The 21,988-nt window shown below is 39.3% G+C and overlaps 1 protein-coding gene across 7 annotated transcripts in view; it reads right to left on the reverse strand.

Moving 5' to 3' along the window:
- CDK14 (cyclin dependent kinase 14) overlaps positions 1 to 21,988 on the reverse strand; it is a 664,341-nt gene that overhangs the window by 490,041 nt on the left and 152,312 nt on the right. For all 7 annotated transcript variants that reach the window (XM_070369889.1, XM_070369886.1, XM_070369885.1 and 4 more), the window contains 2 exons: positions 20,215 to 20,463; positions 3,767 to 3,861 (listed from right to left, as the gene is read on the reverse strand). In XM_070369889.1, the coding sequence (XP_070225990.1) occupies positions 3,767 to 3,861; positions 20,215 to 20,463 (344 nt within the window). The remainder of the gene's footprint in view (positions 1 to 3,766; positions 3,862 to 20,214; positions 20,464 to 21,988) is intronic.

The raw sequence follows: 21,988 nt of genomic DNA on the forward strand, positions 1-21,988 counted from the left end.
AGTCAACCAGCCATACGTTTTAGAGGCAAGTTCCTTACCAAAAAGCTACACAGTATAGGAATCTCAGACAACTTCTCCCCAGACTATGTACTGTTACAGGAATAAGAAACCCAAGTGAATTCAAGAGTAAAAAAAAATCTTTCTATTTCTACTCAGGTTTCTAAACAATGGCTAACGGCAACGGTATCAAAGTCAAAAATTACGCAAGTCTTTTGATTGGGGGGATATTCTTTGCCTATTTTATTTGAACCATGAAATAAAAGATGACGTACTTATACCATAAATGGAGATGGTAAAGAAGAATATTACCATGCACACTGATGCTAAATTAGTGAGGTCTGAAATGAATGAGTGTTATGGATTCAACTGTATCCTCTAAAAAAGATATGCTGAAGTTCTAAGTCCTAAATCCTCAGAAAGTTACCTTGTATGGACACAGCATCTTTACAGAAGTAGTCAAGCGAAATGAGGTCATTATAGTGGGCCCTAATCCAAAATGACTAGTGTTCTTATAAAAAGGGGAAATTGGGATGTGGAGGCAAACATGTCGAAAGAGAACACCACGTGAACATGAGGGCAGACATCAGGGTGACGTAGCACCGAGTCAGGAGCGCCAAAGACTGCCGGACACCTCACGAGCGAGGACAGAGTCAACGAGCACACTCTGCCTTACGGCACCAGCCGTAAGAACACCAGCTGTGCCAATTCCCTGATCTTAGATCTAGCCTCCAGAACCAGGAGATGATACGTTTCTGCTGTTTAAGCCATGCTTAAGCTATGCTATTTATTTTAGCAGTCTAGCAAACTAATAAAATGAGCTCTAGGGCAAAATCCAAACTTGACATTTTACACATACGTAAAATGCTCACCATTCAAGCATCAGTGGTATCTCTACAAATGACAGGCAGCTTTATTGCAATGTAATGACAGCTGCTCTTGAGCATGATGCTAAAGACAATATTTAAAGATGGAAGCACGAAGACTTCGCTAGTGGTCCAGTGGCTAAGACTCCCAAAGGAGGGGGCCTGGGTTTGATCTCTGGTCAAGAAACTAGATCCAGTATGCCACAACTAAGACCCAGCACAGTCAAAGAGATGAATTAAATGAACAATTGAAAAAAAAACGAAGAAGTAGGGATGCAGACAGCTATGAGAGAGTGAGTAGTATTGGAACAAGGATCCCGACATTCAGCTGACTCTTTAAATCATGTAGTGCTTCAGAAGACACACCAAATTCAGCTCTCCAGTGTTGCTAGATGCACGTGACTATTGTTCTTTGGCCTGACCTTGCCACTGTAAAGGTAAGGCCACTTACCACTGTAAAATAAGCCAAGCAGCCTGTCATCTCCTAAAGCAGGTGAGTGGTCAGTGGATTCCATCTCCAGCTGGAGGAAATTAAATAGTTCACGTGACCAGAGAGTTTTAAACTGCTCGAGAAATGCTGACAGGTTACACTGAAACCTGCTGGAGTGAAAAGTATTAACTGTCCAGAAGGATCCTTCTCAAAGACTGTAGGTACTTAAAAAGCAGTCTTTGTTTTATTCAGGCATAATAAACAGAACGTTTCAACTATGTCTCAAGATTTTGTCATAAATCTGAAGCATCTGAGTTGTAATCTGGTACTTGGAAACCAGGCGAGCATATCTTTGATGGGAGGGCACTGCAAAGTGATTGGTTCATTTCCATATAACGAAATGCTATGTTTGCTTCAGTTGGATTCACAGTTAAAATAAGTCCGAGCATCTGGGACAACCATCTGGAATATTTACGCAGGACCAAGTCTTTCCAAGAAGACCTTATCCTGTGGAAGGACAATGGTTAGGAAAAGACGACCTCAAATCAGATAGACATGAGCCGAGACAAGCTCTGTCACTAATAACCTGCATGGACTTGGACAAGGGACGAAATTTCTCTAGGCACCAAGACGCCTGGTCCAGCGGAGATGGCAATAATGTAATAATGGGGCCTATCTTACAGAGTGTCGGGAGGAGTAACTGAGACAATGAATATACCATACTTTATACAAAACAATTGCTTAATTCAGTGTAGTTATCTTCACCTTCTTAACATCAAAGGTGCAAGTTATGTTTATATAGCAGAATACTATTTTTCCTTAGGAAAAAATAAAAAAAAACTTGGGATACAACCACTGTTGAAATTAACTCAACTAGTGAAGCCATTTTCATGATATTTCATTATGCTCAAGGGATAGAATGAAGTCATCAACAGCCCTCTAGATTTTGTTACTTCGTTCCCCATATTTTTTTCCTACTCAAAATTTATAAGGCTTTTTAAGTAAAAAAATAAAATCTCAAAATTAACACTCAATTTTTTGATCTACAGCATTCCTGAATTTCCATACTTACATATCTTCCTTTATCAGGAATATTGCTTCACCTTCTTAACTTAAAAACTATGAACAGCGGTGTAAGACTACTTTCCAGAAAAGCCAGAGTACCTCAATAAGCAAATAGTCAAAATTTCCAATGACAAGTTTAGAATGATCCTTCACAGAACTGTCTTCTATAGCTCTTTAATTACTTATCTTAGTGAGTAACTCAATTATTGCTAACTGATTGCTTAGTTGGAATTTCCTACCCTTCATAATGACTTAAAAGAGAGACAAAAACGAGGACAGTTTACACGCTACGTGTTACCAAATACAGTAACTCAGTGTTAATAAAAAAGGGAGAGGGAGAAGGCATATCAGGAACATACAGAGGCAAGCTTCTGAAGAACCCAAATTTGTAGGATTCCCTGCCAGTCCAGGGGCTGGGGCTCTATGCTTCCACAGTAGCGGGCACGAGTTCAGTTTCTGGTTAGGAATCCCACATGCCACTTACCAAGGCCAAAATAAATCACCAAATTAAATTAAATTTAAAATTACCTCATTTTTTAAAAAAAATTAAAAAAAGAATCCAAGTCTGTGTCCTGATCCCAGGATAGCATGGGGGAAAGAAGAAGAGTTGCTTCTGTCTGTGGAAATACTTACAGCGTGAGGTCAAAGGAGACAGGAAGAAAGAGCTTGTAGTTTAATTACTTCTGAAAGATGGCATAAAAGCTCAGTTTAAAAAGGTCCCAGTCTTATGGACTCTGTGGGAGAGGGAGAGGGTGGGGAGATTTGGGAGAATGGCATTGAAACATGTATAATATCATGTATGAAACGAGTCGCCAGTCCAGGTTCGATGCATGATATTGGATGCTTGGGGCTGGTGCACTGGGACGACCCAGAGGGAGGGTATGGGGGGGGAGGAGGGGGGAGGTTCAGGAAGGGGAACACAGGTATACCTGTGGCAGATTCATTTCAATGTCTGGCAAATATTGTAAAGTTTAAAAATAAAATAAAATTATAAAAAAAAAAAAAAAAAGAACATACAAAAAAAAAGGTCCCAAGAATGGTCAATACATCTGACTCCATGAAATCAGTCCTCTTATTCTTAAGCAAACCCTAAACCTCCAGAAGAAATTAATCACATCATTCACCTGAAATGAATTGTCATTGGAGGGTTCCACCTCAAGGAGAGAAAGAGAAAATAAAGATGGGGGAGGGGTAGCATAGAAAAGAGGAACTGGGCAAGTCTGCAAAACTTTGCTCACAGAAAAAAACCAATTCTAATGATTTGTTAAAACAATGACAACAACAAATAACAGAAAACCTGAGGGAGGAAAGTCTATTGTTTGTGAAAATTATTTAAATACACTGTTATTTTGTACTAAGAGAGCAGGCATACTTTCCATGTGAAATATTCAAAACTGAGTGAACTTACTTGCTTTTCCCTTTGTATACTGTAGCATAAGATCCTTCCCCTAGTTTTTCCAGTTTTTCATATGAGTCAGCTTTTCCAAATTTGGGACTTGTTGGCTAAAAATGAAGCAGAGGGTAAACAAAACAGATTGTATCAAACTAATTAACAATAAATAACCCAATTTTGCTGAAAATGTAGATTTTCTATCAGTTTTTAAATAACTCCTCTCTGCTATAAGAATGTTTATTTTTAAAAACATTATAAATATTCAGGATACAAAACTAAGAAAATGCATATGAACACAGTGTAGTTTAAATTTACCCATGATCTAATCACCAACAGGGAACCACCATCAGTGACTCTTCTAGTGTTCTCTGTATGCTGATGAAGGCTTTCTAACATTCATCACTACAGATCACACTACAGATAGTGTTTTGTAACCTGCTTTTTTCACTCAAAAGGAATATTTTCCGTGTTATCATATAGTCTTCTAAACTGTGGTTGTTGTTCATCACTAAGTCGTGTCCGACTCTGCATCCCCATGGACTGCAGCACACACTCCTATGTCCTTCACCATCTCCCGGGGTTCACTCGAACTCACGTCCATTGAGCTGGTGATCCTATCCAACCATCTCATCCTCTGCCACCCCCTTCTTCCTTTTGCCTTCAATCTTTCCCAGCATCAGGGTCTTTTCCAATGAGTTGGCTCTTCATATCAGGTGGCCAAAGTATTGGAGCTTCAAGCTTCAGCATCCTCCTTCCAGTGAATATTCAGGGTTGAATTCCTTTAGGATGCACTGGTTGGATCTTCTTTGAGACCAAGGGACTCTTAAGCGTCCTCTCCAGCACAACAATTTGAAAGCATCAATTCTTTGGCGCTTAGCTTTATGGTCCAGTTCTCATATCCATATATGGCTACTGGAAAAACTAAATTAGGGGCTAAAAAATTTAGCCTACCACCTAGTTTTACATATCTCATAAACGTAAGAAAACTCTATATATTTTTAATGCAGAGGAATCTAAAAAGAATAAAATTTCATAGCATGTGAAAATTATATGAAAATCAAGTTTTAGTGACCTAAAGTTTATTGGAACATTTGTTGTTTAAGTCGCTAAGTTGTGCTCTACTCTTTTGCAACTCCACGGGCTGTAGCCTGCCAAGATCCTCAGTCCATGGAATTTTCAGGCAAAAAATACTGGAGTGGGTTGCCATTTCCTTCTCAGGGAATCTTCCAGACCCAGAGATGGAACCCAGGTCTCCTGCATTGGTAGGCAGATTCTTTACCACTGAGCCACCAGGGAAGCCCATTATTGGAACACAGTCGCACTCATTCATTTACATATTTTTTAATGCTTTTTCAACTTCCCTGGTGGCTTAGATGGTAAAGTGTCTGCCTACAATGTGGGAGACCCAGGTTCAATCCCTGGGTTGGGAAGATCTCCTGGAGAAGGAAATGGCAACCCACTCCAGTATTCTTGCCTGGAAAATGCCATGGACGGAGGAGCCTGGTAGGCTACAGTCCATGGGGTCGCAAAGAGTCGGACACCACTGAGTGACTTCACTTTCACTTTTCACTTTCATGCTTTTCAAGCTACAGCAGAATTATAGTTACTATAAAGATCATATAGCCAACAAAGCTGAAAATATTTACTACCTGACTCCTGTTATAAATCATGACTGTATAAAATTCAGTCATATAAAGTTACCTCTCTGATACCTTTTAGCAATAATACAAATAATCAAATACATTCAGGTAACACTAGTTATTACAAAATGAACTCTCTTACGTCTACATACACCAATCCTTAAGGTTAAGCTGCAACAAAATCATTCTCCCTTAAGAAACCGTACATCCTATCATGACCACAAAAGTGCTAAGAGCAAGTGGTCTCATCACTCTTGCTGCGGTCAACTCCCACCCCACTTTCACCAGACAGCAAGAAAAAGGGAGTGCTGTCCTCTATGAGGATAAATTACCTGCTATTTTAATGTCACTATAAAAAGATAGTATCAATACACATTAAAATGAATATTCTATAAGGAATTAATAACTTCTTAAAAGTATTATGTAATCACAGTTTTAAGTATATTTGTAACTGATTAAACGTTACTAATGACTGTGTGGTACTCTGTAAGAAACCAATCTTAGAAGCTTAGGGCAAGAACTTAATGTTACACTATTCTTGACCATGTGCTCTTATACCACTTATGAAAAACACAATTTACCCTCAATGAATCTGACTCCTACAGTTTATAAAGATTCTATGCAGCAAATTGAGCAATGCTGTTTACCTCCTTCCTACCCAGAATGCCACAGAATGACTGAAAAGAAACTTTTCAAAAATAATAAATCAGAAATACAAAAGGGAAACAAAAAAGAGTGTCAATTTCTAATCACATATTTTGAGGAATTCTAAAACACAAAAAGTAATCTGAATCAAAACTTCAAAAAAACTGGGGGGACGTAGAGCCTTCATATGTAGGAGAAAACTAGTACAAATAAAAGAATTAGGAACCTCTAGGTAAATGGGGTTCCCTATAGCTCAGATGGTAAAGAATCTGCCTGTAATGCAGGAGACCCGGGTTCAATTCCTGGGTCAGGAAGATCAAGGGAATGGCAACCCACTCCAGTACTCTTCCCTGGAGAATCCCATGGACAACGGAGCCTGGCGGGCTACAGTCCACGGGGTCACAAAGGGCTGGACACAACTGAGCGACTAACACTACTACTAGGTAAGTAGGAGACTGATCGACAGAGCTGAACACATAATGTCCTCCCAAGCAAACTGCAGGAACATGTGCAGAGGAGACAGCTGAGAAGGTGGGTATTCAGGCTAGAAGGGCAGAGCGAGGACTGAGTGGCTAATACCCAGAGAAAGAATAAAACATCTACTTCCTCAAATGTAGTCAGTCCCTGCCTCTCACACAATCACCAGAGACAAGGTACAGAAAACAGAATAAGCTGAGAGCGATTCTAAAATACAAAAATGAGTATACAACCAAGAATCATACATCATTTCAGGAATACCAACATCTTATTGAAAACGTAACAACACTGAATAAAAATAACCAGTATCTTAAGAGAGCTCCAAGAAGATATTGTATCCTTTAAAAAGAAACAGAGATTTAGAGATTAAATATTTAAGTATGGGCCATGACTAAAAGAATGTACACAGGTGAAAAAGTAATAAGTTCAACGTCTGAATGGAATTTTCAAAAAAAAATCTAGGGAGAAGTTACATTTAAACAGAAAATTTTTTCAACCAGCATAGTATTTTTATAGATTTAACAATGGCTGAAAAAAGACAACCAAGCAACTGATACTCAAGATAGCTGAGTATCAGTTAGGATGGAAAAGTTGCAATTTTATCACCCACAGGGAAAGAAAAGGTACAAAATTCCATTTTATCTCCATATAAGTTATAGTTAGAGTGATGGGGGAAGTGCAGGAAGGCAAGAGACAGTAGAATAATAAAAATAAAAGCATACTGGGATTTATTGGATTGTTAAAGACAGATTGCAGATACTAATTAACTCCATATGCATAATTTTTAGTACATTTCTTAAGACTTAGATGGTAATTACTAGAATAAATAAGATGTACAAATCCCAAACAAGTTAAGAAGAGAAAGAATGTAAGAGAAAAGTGAAAAGAAGAAGGGAAAAAAGGAAAAAAATGGAGAAGCTAGAGAAGGGGCATATACTCAATAACAAACATATAAAGTAGAAAATCATAAAATAAGAAAGTTATATCCAAACATATCAATGTTTATAATAAATAGAACGTTAAAAATTTCCCTACTAAAAGAAAGTTCTCAGATTGGAAAGACAATCTAGCAATGTGCTATTGAGAAAAGACAAAAGAACAAACAAACAAATTAAAAACACACACAAAAGAGCAAATCTGAAAATAAAAAGGGAAATCTAGCCAAAAAAAAGTATTTTTGCAAAACTGTACATTATAGTAACACTGATGGCAGACAAGACAGAATTCACAAAACAGCAGATAGATTATTTTCTCCAATAAAATCCAACAAGAGATTTACTTTTTAAAAACCTTTTTATTTTGCATTGGGTTATAGCCGATTAACAATACTGGGATGGTTTCAGGTGAACAGGGAAGGGACTCAGCCATGAACATATACAGGCATCCATTCATTCCCAAACCCCCCTCCCATCCAGGCTGCCACATAACATTGAGCACAGTTCCCTGTGCTACACAGTAGGTCCTTGTTAAAATCCACCAAGAAATTTACTAATCATACACTAGTATGAGCCAAACAACATAGCTTTGCAGTGTATGAAATAGTTGCTGGTAACAATAAAATGAGAAATGTGAAATCCACAGTGATAATGCAAGACAAACACTCATCATTCAGACATCAACAGAGCAGGCAAATGACCAATAAGTAAGAGACATATGGGCTTGAGTATTAGAAATAACATTTTAACATATGCATATTAACATATATTCTTTTAAGTACACATTTAACATTCACAAAAAATGGTGAAAGATTAGGCCACCAAAAAAAAAAAAAATCAATATCAAAACTGTAAGAAACACTTCAAGTTACTTATTCTGAACACAACGCAACAAATTAGAAATTATTAATAAGAATAAAAAGAAAAATAAATAGTCTAGCCATATGGGTTAAAAAGCAAATCTAAATTGAAAATTTATAAGTACATATGCGGCATTGAGGACATGACATTTTAAGACCCATGGGATGCAGGCAAATCTATACCTAAAAGAAAATTTAAATAAATGTGTACACACAAGAAAAGAAGAAAGGTTGAAGTATTATGATTTAGATATTTAACTGCAGTTAGAAAATGAACAAAAAAAAACTTTACAAGAAGAAATTAATAGACAATGGACCATCTATTCTTTTTCTTCAAGAAACTGGTAAAGCATCAACCACATGTTGAGTTGAATCAAGTAAAACTTGATGGAAAATTACATTCAAAAGCGCCTGACTAGTCCTGTGTGGGTTATGTTCTCATGCATTTTTCATCACCAAGAAACAGCTTGAGAATGTCACACTTTACCATCACCCTCCTGAGCCCAAGTTTTAAATAGAAATTTTAAAACCTATATTAAACTTCAGTATAAAATGATCTTCAATGGGAAAATATTGTGTTCACAGTTCCACTCTAAATTATTTAAAATCAGAATGAGGAGTCTGTATGTTTGCTTTTGTGCTCCTTTAAGACTAAATTCAATCTAAGTTAAAGAAAAAAGAAACAGCAGAAAATTACCTCTTTAGTCCTATTAGGAGATAAACTGCTAATGTGTACTGAGAGCAAGGACAAGACACGTTACACAAAGCTGGTAACATAATAGGAAGCTATTATTTTATCTTTCTGGAAAGGTGCAGATAATTTTCCAAAAAGGATATATTTCACTCTTCCTAAACTGCCTATATTAGTTTATGTAATTTTAAGACATGGACCATATTAAACTTACTATTTGAGGAAACTGAATTAAAGAAATTCAAAAACTAAGGATAACACTCTTTTTTAGGCTATATCTCATTTACCCATAAGAAAAAATAAAGCAATAGATGTTAATGACACAAAGTATTCTATTTATCTAACTGAGTAGATTTGGGTGCATTAACTGCCATGCTTAAAGTACATTCTATTAACAATATGATGGCAGAAAATGATTATTTTGCCACATTGGGTGGGAAAACAGTCAATGTGATTTGCCTTGTGCAACTGATATGAACACACTGTGGAAATATACTGCAATTTACAGATCAATCATGCTGTAAGACAGAAAGAATCACACACAGATAGTGGCTCTCTAAAAGTGATTTTAGTCCACCAAAGAATGGGTCCATGGAACAGGCCATGTCTGTGAGATGGTCTGAGCTTTAAGAGTTAAATTCTTGTAAAGTTAATCTCCTATTTTAAGTAAACAGAAATGTTCTGATCTTAATTATTTTGAATATAAATAAGGAACTCAAATGCCAAGTGTTTTGAGAGGCCAATATTAAAATACTTCCAATCAAAGGAGCCAACTAAGAATAATTCAGAAAAAGTCCTGTTTTCTTGGATAATTAAAGCCCGAGCCTTTGGTTTGCCTTTTTTTTTTTTTTTTTTTTCCCTGAAACTTCATTAAATCATCACATTTTAAATAAAGATGCTAGCTCAAACCAATAAGCAGTTAACCCCAACATTATCTTTGGCTCTTTGATGTCAGGTGCATGGATGGATGGAAATAGCTTTATGGGGCCACTATTCTCTGCTTAATCACTTCCTCCATTTAGACTGCAGGTTTGAGATAGCACTTTAGAGGACTGGATATACAGAGGGCTAATCAGCAATTATTAACAGACACTACATGCATAGAGACACGGAATTTAATGAGATAATGTTAATACATTTTTTTTTTAACAGAATAAAGGCACAGAGAACTGTCAATTGTCTGGATCAGTGGAGGGGAACACTGGCATGGATAATGAAAAAGTCAAGGTAATATTCCAGCTGAACGGTGTTTATCACCCTGTCCTGAAGGAGATGCTCCTGGCCCTTGCTGCTCTAGGTTCACTATGGAATCCACAAAAACAATCAGCTACTATGGATTGTTTACTATGGTCTGTGCTTTGAGCTTATCACTTTACATTCATTATCTAAATTTAAACCCTGTTAACACCACGTTGAAGTTGGTTCTATTAGTACCCCTTTTTGAATACGAAGAATTTAAGACTCCAAAACAAAGTAACTCATCTAAGATCTTAGAGCTAGTGCTAGAGCTAGAATTCAAACCAAGTGGACTGGAACTGAGAACTTATTTTCTTTGTACTACTACATTGGTAGGCTCTAACTCCCACCCAAATGGAGGAGATTTAAATCGTGCTTAAGTCTATCATCCACTGAAGTCCCATTCTTGGAAACAAGGATGGGGTTTTTACCAGATTTTAATAAACTGCACGAGTATACCTGAGTGCTCATTGCAGTGATACTGTGATATGGCTACACAGTTTTACACTGAATTCACTGAAAATTTACTTTAACCTTCAAACATAATCCCTTACTTCAGACTGCTGATGATCCCCTGCATTGTAGGAACACCACAAGGAAGAATCACTGCTCTATTACATTACACTAAAGAAGTGTGAGACTGGGTGAGGGGGAAGTGGGACAGATTCAATCAGCACCATTTGACCTGGGCTTCCCTGGTGGTCTGGTAGAATCCGCTTTGCAATACAAGGAACATCTGTTTGACCCCTGGTCCCGGGCAGAGGGGTCCCACACGTCGTGGGGCAGCTAAGCCTATGCACCACAACTACTCACATCTAGAGTCCACGCTCTGCAAAAAGAAAAGTCACTGCAAGGAGAAGCCGGCTAGAAGAGCTGCCCCCACTCGACGCAACGAGAGAAAGCCTGCATGCAACAGTGAAGACCCAGCACAGCGCAATATAAATAAATAAATTTCTCTTAAAAAAAGAGCTATCTCACCTCATTAAACAAGGATTTTTGAAGTCAAACATTCCTTGGCTAATTTTTCTTTCGTCTTTGATCTTCACAATAGGCTCTATCATCCTGCTCATTTCCAGCCCTTTTAAACATTGCAACACTGAGATAATTCATAGTTGATGGGTAACTTGCTTACAAAATAGATCTAGATGCTAGACAGGGCAACAGACCCAACCTCCCCACATACTAACAACCCGACAAGAGGTTCTTGTATTTATCTTTTTATCTATGTCTTTGACTGCACTGGGTCTCAGCTGCAGCACACGGGACCTTCAATCTTCCTGAGGGCATGTGGGCACTCGAACTCCAGCTGTGGGCCGTGGGGTCAGTTCCATGACCAAGGATTGAACCCAGGCCCCCTGCATCGGGAGTGTGGAGTCCCAGCACTGGATCACCAGGGAAGTCCCGGGCGGGGCTCCATCTGGGAGTTTCCTAGTCCCGGTAAGAAGGAGGCAATGCCAAATGAGATCCCTAAGGACGAGCGTCAGAGAACTGTAGTGGGACTCTCATCTTCAAGTTTGCATCTTCCTTCTCTCTTTCCAAAAAAAGCCTGCCTGTCACGGGATGCAGCTTTCCCCACCCCCACTCGGGCTGAAAGGAAGTAAATTTGGGAGAAATCTACAGAAAGCATAGAGGATCTTAATCTAAACATGAATTTCTGAAAATATGTTCTCTTTAAGCTCAGCTTATGATAGCACAGCTCAATGAAATCCTTCTAAATTGGACCAGGAAGACAGTCTCCTACAGCACTGCCAATACTTCTAGCTACTGAAGGGCACAGCCTGGTTGGAGGAGGTGGTAAGAAAAAGGGAACAAAAGTTTGTCCTGTCAGGGACAGTGCTGAATACCACCCAGGGACTGGACCCAGGGAGAGTAGGCACTCAAAACTCATCTGAAACAAATACACAAAATCTGTCAAACATCTCTTGAAATATACCCATTTAAATAAAATACCATCCATAATATTCTGCCTGAATTTCACTCTATTTTTTGAAACTTTTTATTTTGTATTGGGTATACTCAATTAACAATGTCGTGATAGTTCCAGGTGGACAGCAAAGGGACTCAGCCATACATACATATGTATCCATTCTCCCCCAAACTCCCCTCCCATCCAGGCAGCCACATAACATTGAGCAGAGTTCCATCTGCTATACAGTACATCCTTGTTGGCTGTCCATTTTAATATAGCAGAGTGCACATGTTCATTCCAAACTCCGTAACTATCTCTTCCCCTGTCCTTCCCCCATGATGACCGTAAGTTTGTTCTCTGAGTCTGAATTTTAAAGTGCCACTGTCTGGACAGAATCAGGAAGTTCAGATGAATGTGATGGTCACTAAGGCTAAGGCACTCTTAGTTCCATAATTTTAGTCATGACTCCTCACATAGACAATGACCAGTATATGAACAGCAGAGAGATATAATAGTGCATAACTGTTTCTACTACAGTATTTTCAAGAAACAAGAGTGGCTACCTTGCTTCCTCATAAAAACAGGAGCAGCAACACCACCCTGCTGCTCACTTCCCCCTCCTTCTCAACAGTACTCTTGGAGCCCATTCAAGATACCTAATACTTTCAAAGAAATAACAGTAAAATAAAAATATAACATTAATCTTGGTGGCCTTTAGATAAAGGATATCCTTGGACACTCATCAGTCATTAAAAAAATCTTTAAAAATAAAACATATCATAAAACTCTCATGCCACTGAGTATGAAATGATCAAATGTTCCATAAAGATCCTATCTCAATGTCCCCTGAGTATGAAGTGATCAATGTCCCATACCTATAGGACAGGAGGCTGCACAAAAACTGCCATTATTGACCCAGTGAGGAATCTAAAGGAAAACAGTCTTCCTGTGAAAATGAGTATGATAAAATTCCCCCTCCCACTACAATCAGGGCGAGAACAAAAAGGCAGTGGGCAGGGAGGACTCAGAATAAAACAGAATACTGTGGTGTCATGCTAAAAGAGAAAAAAAGAAAACTATTTCCAGCTTGAACAAGAAAAAGCAAAAGCCTTTTTCCAGGGCATACTGAATGGAAGAAAAAGCTCCCAAAATGAAAAGAAAGCAAAGCATTTACCACACACAATAATAGAAGTGCCCTGATATAGAAGAAAGGCATCCCAGAGTGGACCAGAAAAGGATAAACTCAATAAGAAACTCTCAGGAAAGAGGATCTAAAGGAAGTTAATATAATGGGTGAGAAATAGTGGACATTTCCAGTTAAACATGGTAGCCTGGAATTCCAGGGCAGGATTTCCTCTGTTTCGACATTTTAATAATGTTGTGCATATGTGTATGTTTACCCCACACAGCTGTTCAGTCTGTTCCCTTGGTAAGCCTCCTGTTAAAGAATAACACGGGGCTTCCCAGGTAGCACAGTGATAAAGAATTGGCCTGCCAATACAGGAGACACAGGAGACTCGGGTCTGATCCCTGAGTCAGCAAGATCCCCTGGAAAAGGAAATGGCAACCCACTCCAGTTTTCTTGCCTGGAGAATCCCATGGACAGAGCAGCCTGGAGGGCTACAGTCCATGGGGTCGCAAAAGAGTTGGACATGAGAGCAACTGAGCACATGGTGTCTTGAACACAAGTATTTATTTCTCCCCCATAAACCAATGTGTATTAAAATGAAAGCAAAGAAGAGCAACTGAATGAATAAAGGGAAGACTGCAGACAGGATACAAACAAAAATTTTGAGAAACAAATTTTGGGAAACGAATGGATAGGAGGTCACTGACAAGGACGATGACCACAGATGGAAACCAAGAATGGGAGTCAATGAGAAATAGGTCCATTCCCACTTCAGAATCCCTGAAACACTCAAGAATCGGAAGCTGAACTTCAAGGAGGGGTGAAAACCAAAATGATTGGTCAGATTAGATTTAAAGAACAAGTCCTTTCCCCTAGACTCTCCCAATCAGGTGTCTGCCCATCCCTGATCCCGGGACAGGTTTATTCTCTGAAGAGGTAGAACGTGAAAGGCTCATAACTAGGACACCAAGAATTATGAAAATCAGGATTAAGAATCAGATTGAATGAAAACAATGCACAAAAAAGGGCCTGAGCCCCTTCTTGATCATCTCTGGAAACAGCAACTAGGGTTACATATCCTAAAATCTAGATTGGTCGTTCAGCTTTGGAGGAATGAAAGGATGCTCCTGACAGCTACTAGGAGATGGACCAGTCCAGACTGGATGAGGCCAATGGAGGACTATAAGGACAACCTCAGGGGACAAAAACCCAACAGATTGCCTCATTCTGATTTGTTTCAGAGGAGTTTTCTAGTTTTATCAAATAGTTTGGGGCCTCAATTTGTGATTAAAATTCTATTAATTAATTGTATTAATTGCAAACAAGTGAAAAGAGGTAAGTACAAGCAGGAAAAGCAAAAAGTTGTGCAAGCAAAGAAAGTTAATCATAGTACACTATGTGACCTCACTAACAATGGTATGCACATCATCTCAAGATTGTAAATACTGTATATTAACTAAAGGCAAAAAGTAGGGAAGGAGACTTCCTGGTGGTGCAGTGGGTAAGAATATGCCTTGCAATGCAGGAAACACAGGTTCGATCTCTGGTCGGTATTCTTGCCTGAAGAATTCCACGGACAGAGGAGCCTCATGGGCTACAGTCCATGGGGTTGCAAAGAGTCAGACACAACTGAGAAACTAACAGTTCTAAAAGAGAAACTTCCCTTCATCGATGACTAGATTACCTTGAGGTGAATTTCATGTAGAAATCACTGAAAATAAATGCTTAATCGTCTGCTTTATTTACCAGTTTTCAACACTAATTCTTTTCTTTTTTTTTTCTGGCCATACCACACAGCATGCGGGATCTTACTTCTCCTACCAGGGATCTACCCAGCACCCACTGCAGTGGAAGCCTGGAATCTTAACCGCTAGACCACCAGGGAAGTACCTCAACACTAATTCTTCTTTGTCCTTATAGTGGTATCTATTGGGTTTCGTATATTAATGTTACAATCTGCAATCTAACTTCTCTCATTGTTTGTAGTATTTCCACTGATTCTTTGGTTTTTTCAAATATAGCATCATAAATCTGTAATAAGGAAAACTGTGCCCCTTCTCATTTGCTTTCGTTATCTGTAGAGATGATATGCTACTCCTTATTCTCTCTCTTTTTGACAGGTTTGTATGGGATTCAACCAATAATTTTCTATTGGTTATTTTTAAGGAAAAGGAATGTTTCAGTAGTTTGAGAAGGGTATGACCAAGATAGCTTTTCTAGCTTTATGGAATAAAGTTCTTTGCTCTGTTTTCATGAAGTAAAAAAAAAAAAAAAAAAAAAAAAAAAAAAATATATATATATATCACACACATTGAGATTTCCCCTTTGCTTCACTTCAACACTTCTTTCTGGAATTTCTTTCTCCTATTGAACCTGCCCTGCACAGAAGTCTACTCAGTACAAGGCTTTGCCCTGAAAAGGTGCTTCAATCTGATATTCTAGAGAATGCAAGGAGAAAGACCAGCAGACACCCGTGGTCTCTGGGCCTGCATCCGCCCACAGGTGCATCAAAGTCCCCTCCACGCGCAGCTGCTGTCCTCACAAGGCCCCAACATGCCCCTGGTGGCCATGCTAGGGCTTCCTGGCTCTGAGAGTAGTCCCTAGTCCCCTGGCCTTTCCTGAGCTTCCTCCACTACACTTTCTGATAGCACATGCTTCTTAAAATTGCACGTGGTTTGCTCCCCTCACTCCTCTTTTGAGGTTCCCGGAGAAACCTCCTCCTCTTTATTTGCTGCCGATGTTGCCACTGCCACCCTCCCTGAGTCTGCCCCTGTGTGACACATACACACTGCTATATTTAAAACAGATAACCAACAAGGACCTACTGTATAGCACAGGGAACTCTGCTCAATATTATGTGACAACCTAAATGGGAAAATAACCTGAAAAAGTACAGATAACATGTAAACGTATAACTGAATCACTTTGCTCTGCGCCTGAAACCAACATAACATTATCAATCACCTATGCTGTGCTGTGCTTAGTTGCTCAGTCATGTCTGACGCTGCGACCCCATGGACTGTAGCCCTCGAGGAGCCTCTGTCCATGGAATTCTCCAAGCAAGAATCCTGCAGTGGGTTGCCATCCCTCCTCCAAGGGATCTTCCCAACCCAGGGATCAAACCCAGGTATCCTGCATTGCAAGCAGATTCTTTACCATCTGAGCCACCAGGGAAGCCCAAGAATACTGGACTGGGTAGCCTATCTCTTCTTCAGGGGATCTTCCCAATCCAGGAATTGAACCAGGGTCTCCTGCATTGCAGGCGATTCTTCACCAGCTGAGCTACCAGGGAAGCCCCATTAATCACCTATACTCCAGTATAAAGGACTGGACTTGCCTGGTGGCTCAGACGGTAAAGGTAAAGAGTCTACAATGCAGGAGACTCGGGTTCAATCCCTGGGTTGGGAAGATCTCCTGGAGAAGGAAATGGTAACCCACTCCAGTATTCTTGCCTGGAAAATCCCATGGACAGAGGAACCTGGTAGGCTACAGTCCGTGGGGTCGCAAAGACTCAGACACGACTAAGCGACTTAACTTTCACTTTCCAATATAAAATAAAAAGTAAAAGAAAGAAGATGGTGCTGGAGAAGACTCTAGAGAGTCCCTTGGACAGCAAAGAAATTAAACCAGTCAATCCTAAAGGAAATCTACCCTGAATATTCACTGAAAGGACTGATGCTGAAGCTGAAGATTCAATACTTTGGCCACCTGATGAGAAGCGTCAACTCACTGATACCCGGAAAGATTGAAGGCAGGAGGAGAAGGGGGTAACAGAGAATGAGATGGTTGGACGGCATCACTGACTCAATGGACATGAGTTTGAGCAAATTCTGGGAGATAGTAAAGGACAGGAAAGCCTGGCATGCTGCAGTTCGTGGGGTCGCAGAGTTGGACAAGACTTATTGACTGAACAACAGCAACAACAAAAAAAGAAAGAGAAATACAGAATGTATCAGACAGGTCTCAACTTTCCTTGAAAAGAATTTCAGCTGATTCCTTATTTCAAATTACAATTAAATATCAAAATCCCACCATTGTTATTTATACTCTGATGTACACATTGACTTTTAAGGTTACATGACCCCTAGTAGCAGCAAACACACCCAACACCCAATCCTGGTTTCTAAATACCATGTTTCAATAAAAGGAAACAGTGCTCTCTGGAGAAATGGCTGAATCTGGGTCTGGGGCTGGGAAAATACAAGATAAGCCAAGAGCAACTTGTAGGACAAGAAAATACGGAAGTGCTAAGAAAACACTCTGCATAATAGGCTCTAGGTTCATCCACCTCTTTAGAATTGACTCAAATGTGTTCCTTTTCATGGCTGAGTAGTATTCCATTTTATGTATGTACCACAGCTTCTTTATCTATTCACCTGTGGGTGAACATCTAGGCTGCTTCCATGTCTTGGCTATTGTAAACAGTGCTGCAATGCATACTGGGGTACATGTGTCTTTTTCAGCCCATGGAATTTGCAATATGACTGAGGGAACTCAAACTGGGGCTCTGTAATAACCTAGAGGGGTGGGAAGGAGATTCAGAGGAGGGGACATATGTACACCTACGGCTAATTCATGTTGATGCATGACAGAAATCAAACCAATATTATAAACTAATCATCAATCAACTAAAAATAATAAAATATTTTTAAAAATATTAAAAAAATTTTTATATATTTTTAAAGGTACATGGGACAAATTGAGAAGGCAATGGCACCCCACTCCAGTACTCCTGCCTGGAAAATCCCAGGGATGGAGGACCCTAGAAGGCTGCAGTCCATGGGGTCGCTAAGAGTCGGACACGACTGAGCAACTTCACTTTCACTTTTCACTTTCATGCATTGGAGAAGGAAATGGCAACCCACTCCAGTGTTCTTGCCTGGAGAATCCCAGGGATGGGGGAGCCTGGTGGGCTGCCGTCTATGGGGTCGCACAGAGTCAGACACGACTGAAGCGACTTAGCAGCAGTAGCAGGGACAAACATTGAAACACAAACACTACCATATGTAAAACAGATAGCCAGTGGGAATTTGTGGTGTAACACAGGGAACTCAAAGCCTGTGCTCTGTGACAACCTAGAGGGGTGGGATGCGGTGGGAGGTGGGAGGGAGGGTCAAGAGGTAGGACATAGTATATCAAAGGCTGACTCATGTTGATATATGGCAGAAACCAGCACAATACTGTAAAGCAATTGTCCTTCAATTAAAAATAAGTAAGTAAGTAAATAATAAACATTTCAACAATTTTAAAAAAAGGGGGATGAGACATCTCAAAAGGACACAGGGGCCAACCTAAAAGAGCTCCCAATGACCAACGACTGAAGCAGGAACAATCTGAGCAACAAACGAAATAATGCACCATTGGACAATAACTAGGATTGAAGATGAAACACAGAATAACTAGTTTAATTTGATTTTCATATAAACAGTGAATACGTTTGCCTCATTGCACTATCTCAATGCCAATTTCTATATATCATATAGATATAGGATGACAAATAACATTATTAAGATAACTATACAGTAAAATGGGGCTTCCCTGGTGGCTCAGGTGGTAAGGAATCTGCTTGCAATGCAAGAGACCTAGGTTTGATTCCTGGGTTGGGAAGATCCCCTGGAGAAGGAAATGGCTACTCATTCCAGTATTCGTGTCTGGAGAATTCCATGGACAGAGAAGCCTGGCAGGCTACAGTCCATGTGGTCACAGAGAGTCTGACACAACTGAACAAATAATATATATAGTAAAATACATTTATAATTCTCTTGCAATAACAGAAGTTTAATCATTCTCAAAGATTCTTTTCATTTCTTCTCCGTGATACTGAATCTAAAAGTTTTCCCAAGTGTTAGTGTTGTATGCGTGACCTAGACAGACACTACACTGCAATCATAGATAAGATTACAGGGACCAATTTGAGGAAACCCAGATAATCAATTCTCCTCAAAAATGTTGCATTAACAATATTTATTTTCACTTCATTAACAACAACAACAAAAAACCTGTGACACAAGACTTTCGTAGTATCCCACACTTTAATTAAATTGAAGTGTCAATATTCTAGCAGCTGACATTTCTCGCTTTTTTTTGACCATCATGGAATTTAATATTTAAAGTCTGCGAAATGGAATATGTTTCTTAGCGAGACGACAGAATCAAATGCTCTTAGCACTCTTCTCTTACACTTTAAATTCTTAGATTATGTCATAAAGTTCTTAAGTGTGGGTTAAATTGGAAAATTACTGAATTTCAAAAGATCATAAAGCTTTTTTTTTTTTTAACAATGTTAAATGAAGGCCAGTCTTGGAAAGATGAGTTTCAATAAAATTCTTTACAGTCAAAAAGCAGCAATCACCTCTGAACTTTATACCTTCTTGGGCCCAAAGGCAAGACTTGCTTTAATACAGATTGACCTCAGAAAATTTCCTTGTGATGAATGAGATTTCTCTTTATAAGATCAATTTCAATGTCTAGCTCCTAATTTTTAAAATATTGACAATGAAAACCAACTATAATAAGACAAGTGAACAACTTTTAACAAGTATTCTGAAATGAAATTCTTCGTGAATCTCTGTCAAATTCAAAACTATCCTTACTGCCTGCCAACACCGTAAAGTTTGAAAATCCTCTCCAAGAGTTTGAATTACTCAAGGAGTTTAAATGACAAATTCCTCTAACTGGAAACAGCTAGGGAAAAAAAATAATTTTTCCAAAAATAAGTTTAATCATTTTTCATTGGCTTGCTGGGTGCCTGTGAATCAAGAATTTGTATATGTAGTTGGTACTTGCGCATGCCTGCACACTCTCTTCCAGAAAATGTTGAACCACCTAAGGAGAGAATGCATAATAATGCACTGATAAAGCCACCTGCTGTCTCCCTGCACAGCGTGCCAGAGAGACACTTGCTCTGCTCACCCGTTGGTAAGTCAGAAGACCGCACTCACCGAGCTGGGGCTGGAGTGCCGCCGAACTTTAGGAGACTCTTTGCCAGCGGAGGAGCTCTTATTAAAGTTAATGCAAGCATTGTTCTCAGAATGCACCCTCTTTACTTGATTAGTGGGTTTCTCAAACGGGTCAAAAGTGCTCTGTGTCCTCTGAACCCTGACTTTCTTATCCTCAGGAATTGTGTCCAGGGGTTTGATCACTGAGTCCATTCCTGGGCAGTTTCGTGTGGACATCTTTGTGACACATATCTGGAGGAAAAAAGAGAGAGAGAAATTAAACTCAGATCACTCCACTGAAACTTTAACACAAGAGGATTTATTATCTTACATGCCCATTTTTATCTCAGGAAATACCCCTAAAGGCTATATTCTAAAAGCTCTGCTAAGTCACTTCAGTTGTGTCGGACTCTTTGTGACCCCATAGACAGCAGCCCACCAGGCTCCCCCATCACTGGGATTCTCCAGGCAAGAACACTGGAGTGGGCTGCCATTTCCTTCTCCAATGCATGAATGTGAAAAGTGAAAGTGAAGTTGCTCAGTCGTGTCCAACTCTTCTCGATCCCATGGACTACAGCCTACCAGGCTCCTCCGTCCATGGGATTTTCCAGGCAAGAGTACTGGAGTGGGCTGCCATTGCCTTCTCCATTCTAAAAGCTACACTAGCTTAAACCACAATATGAAAAACTCGTCGCCATCATTCCACTTACCATACTTGCTGGGGGCTTCCCTGGTAGCTCAGATGGTAAATAATCTGCCTGCAATGCAGGAGACCCAAGGTCAATCTTTGGGTTGGGAAGATCCCCTAGAGAAGGAATGGCTACCTACCCTGGAGAATTCCATGGACAGAGGAGCCTGACGGGGTCGCAAAGAGTCAGACAGACTGAGCAACTAACACTTTGATTATATTCGCTGAGGGCTGACACTAAAAATGTTATCCCTAAAACAGGAAGCTTAACACCTGGACTGCTAGTGCCCTGAGGTGGTTCTCGAACTCCGTTATTTATTTTACCTTGACTGCAAGTGGCATTATTTCTGAATCATTAAAAGATGGATAAATTGCCTTTATTTTTTAAAAAAATCAGTTCAATTAATTCAGAAGGCCATTTTAATTGATGGGCCATCACAGAAGCAACTAACACAGCTAGAGAAAAACATGACTATGTTCTTCAAAACTTTAATACATGTTTAAAGCTTGTACATGTAAAGCTTGAATACATGTTTAAAATATGTATACATGTAAATACATGTAAAGCTTTAATACATGTAAAGCTTGAATACATGTTTAAAATCTATCCCCATCTTGATTTCATCTCTAAACTAGAATGGAGCATATAAAAGGGCTAATGGTTAGAGATACTGAAAGTTGAAAGCAATGTTTTTTCTAATACTAAAACTAACAGATGAAAAGGAAAAATAATACCACAAAGAAAAACACGGAACGACACTCATTTCAAAATTTTGTTTGTATTACTCTGTTATACCCCTATTCCTTCTCAATTTTATTCATTCTCTTCTGGCATAATCTGAACCCCCCTCGTTTTATTTTAGTCTCTCTGATGTTTGCTCCTTGTTTTCCACTGTATGTTCCAGCTCTTTCATTCTCCATATATTCTCGAGACATTTTTACTAGTAACTTCATGGCCTCTAGCTTGCCTGTAAAGTAAGGTAATTTTATTATGCAGTCTAAAGAAAAGATAACTCTGAATTTGCTTTTAAAGTTTTATTTTTTTATCTTGTGAAAAGTTTCCACATTCCTATTTAAGAAAGCAGGAAA

Source organism: Bos mutus, chromosome 4 (assembly GCF_027580195.1).
Source record: "Bos mutus isolate GX-2022 chromosome 4, NWIPB_WYAK_1.1, whole genome shotgun sequence".
Taxonomy (NCBI): Eukaryota; Metazoa; Chordata; class Mammalia; order Artiodactyla; family Bovidae; genus Bos; species Bos mutus.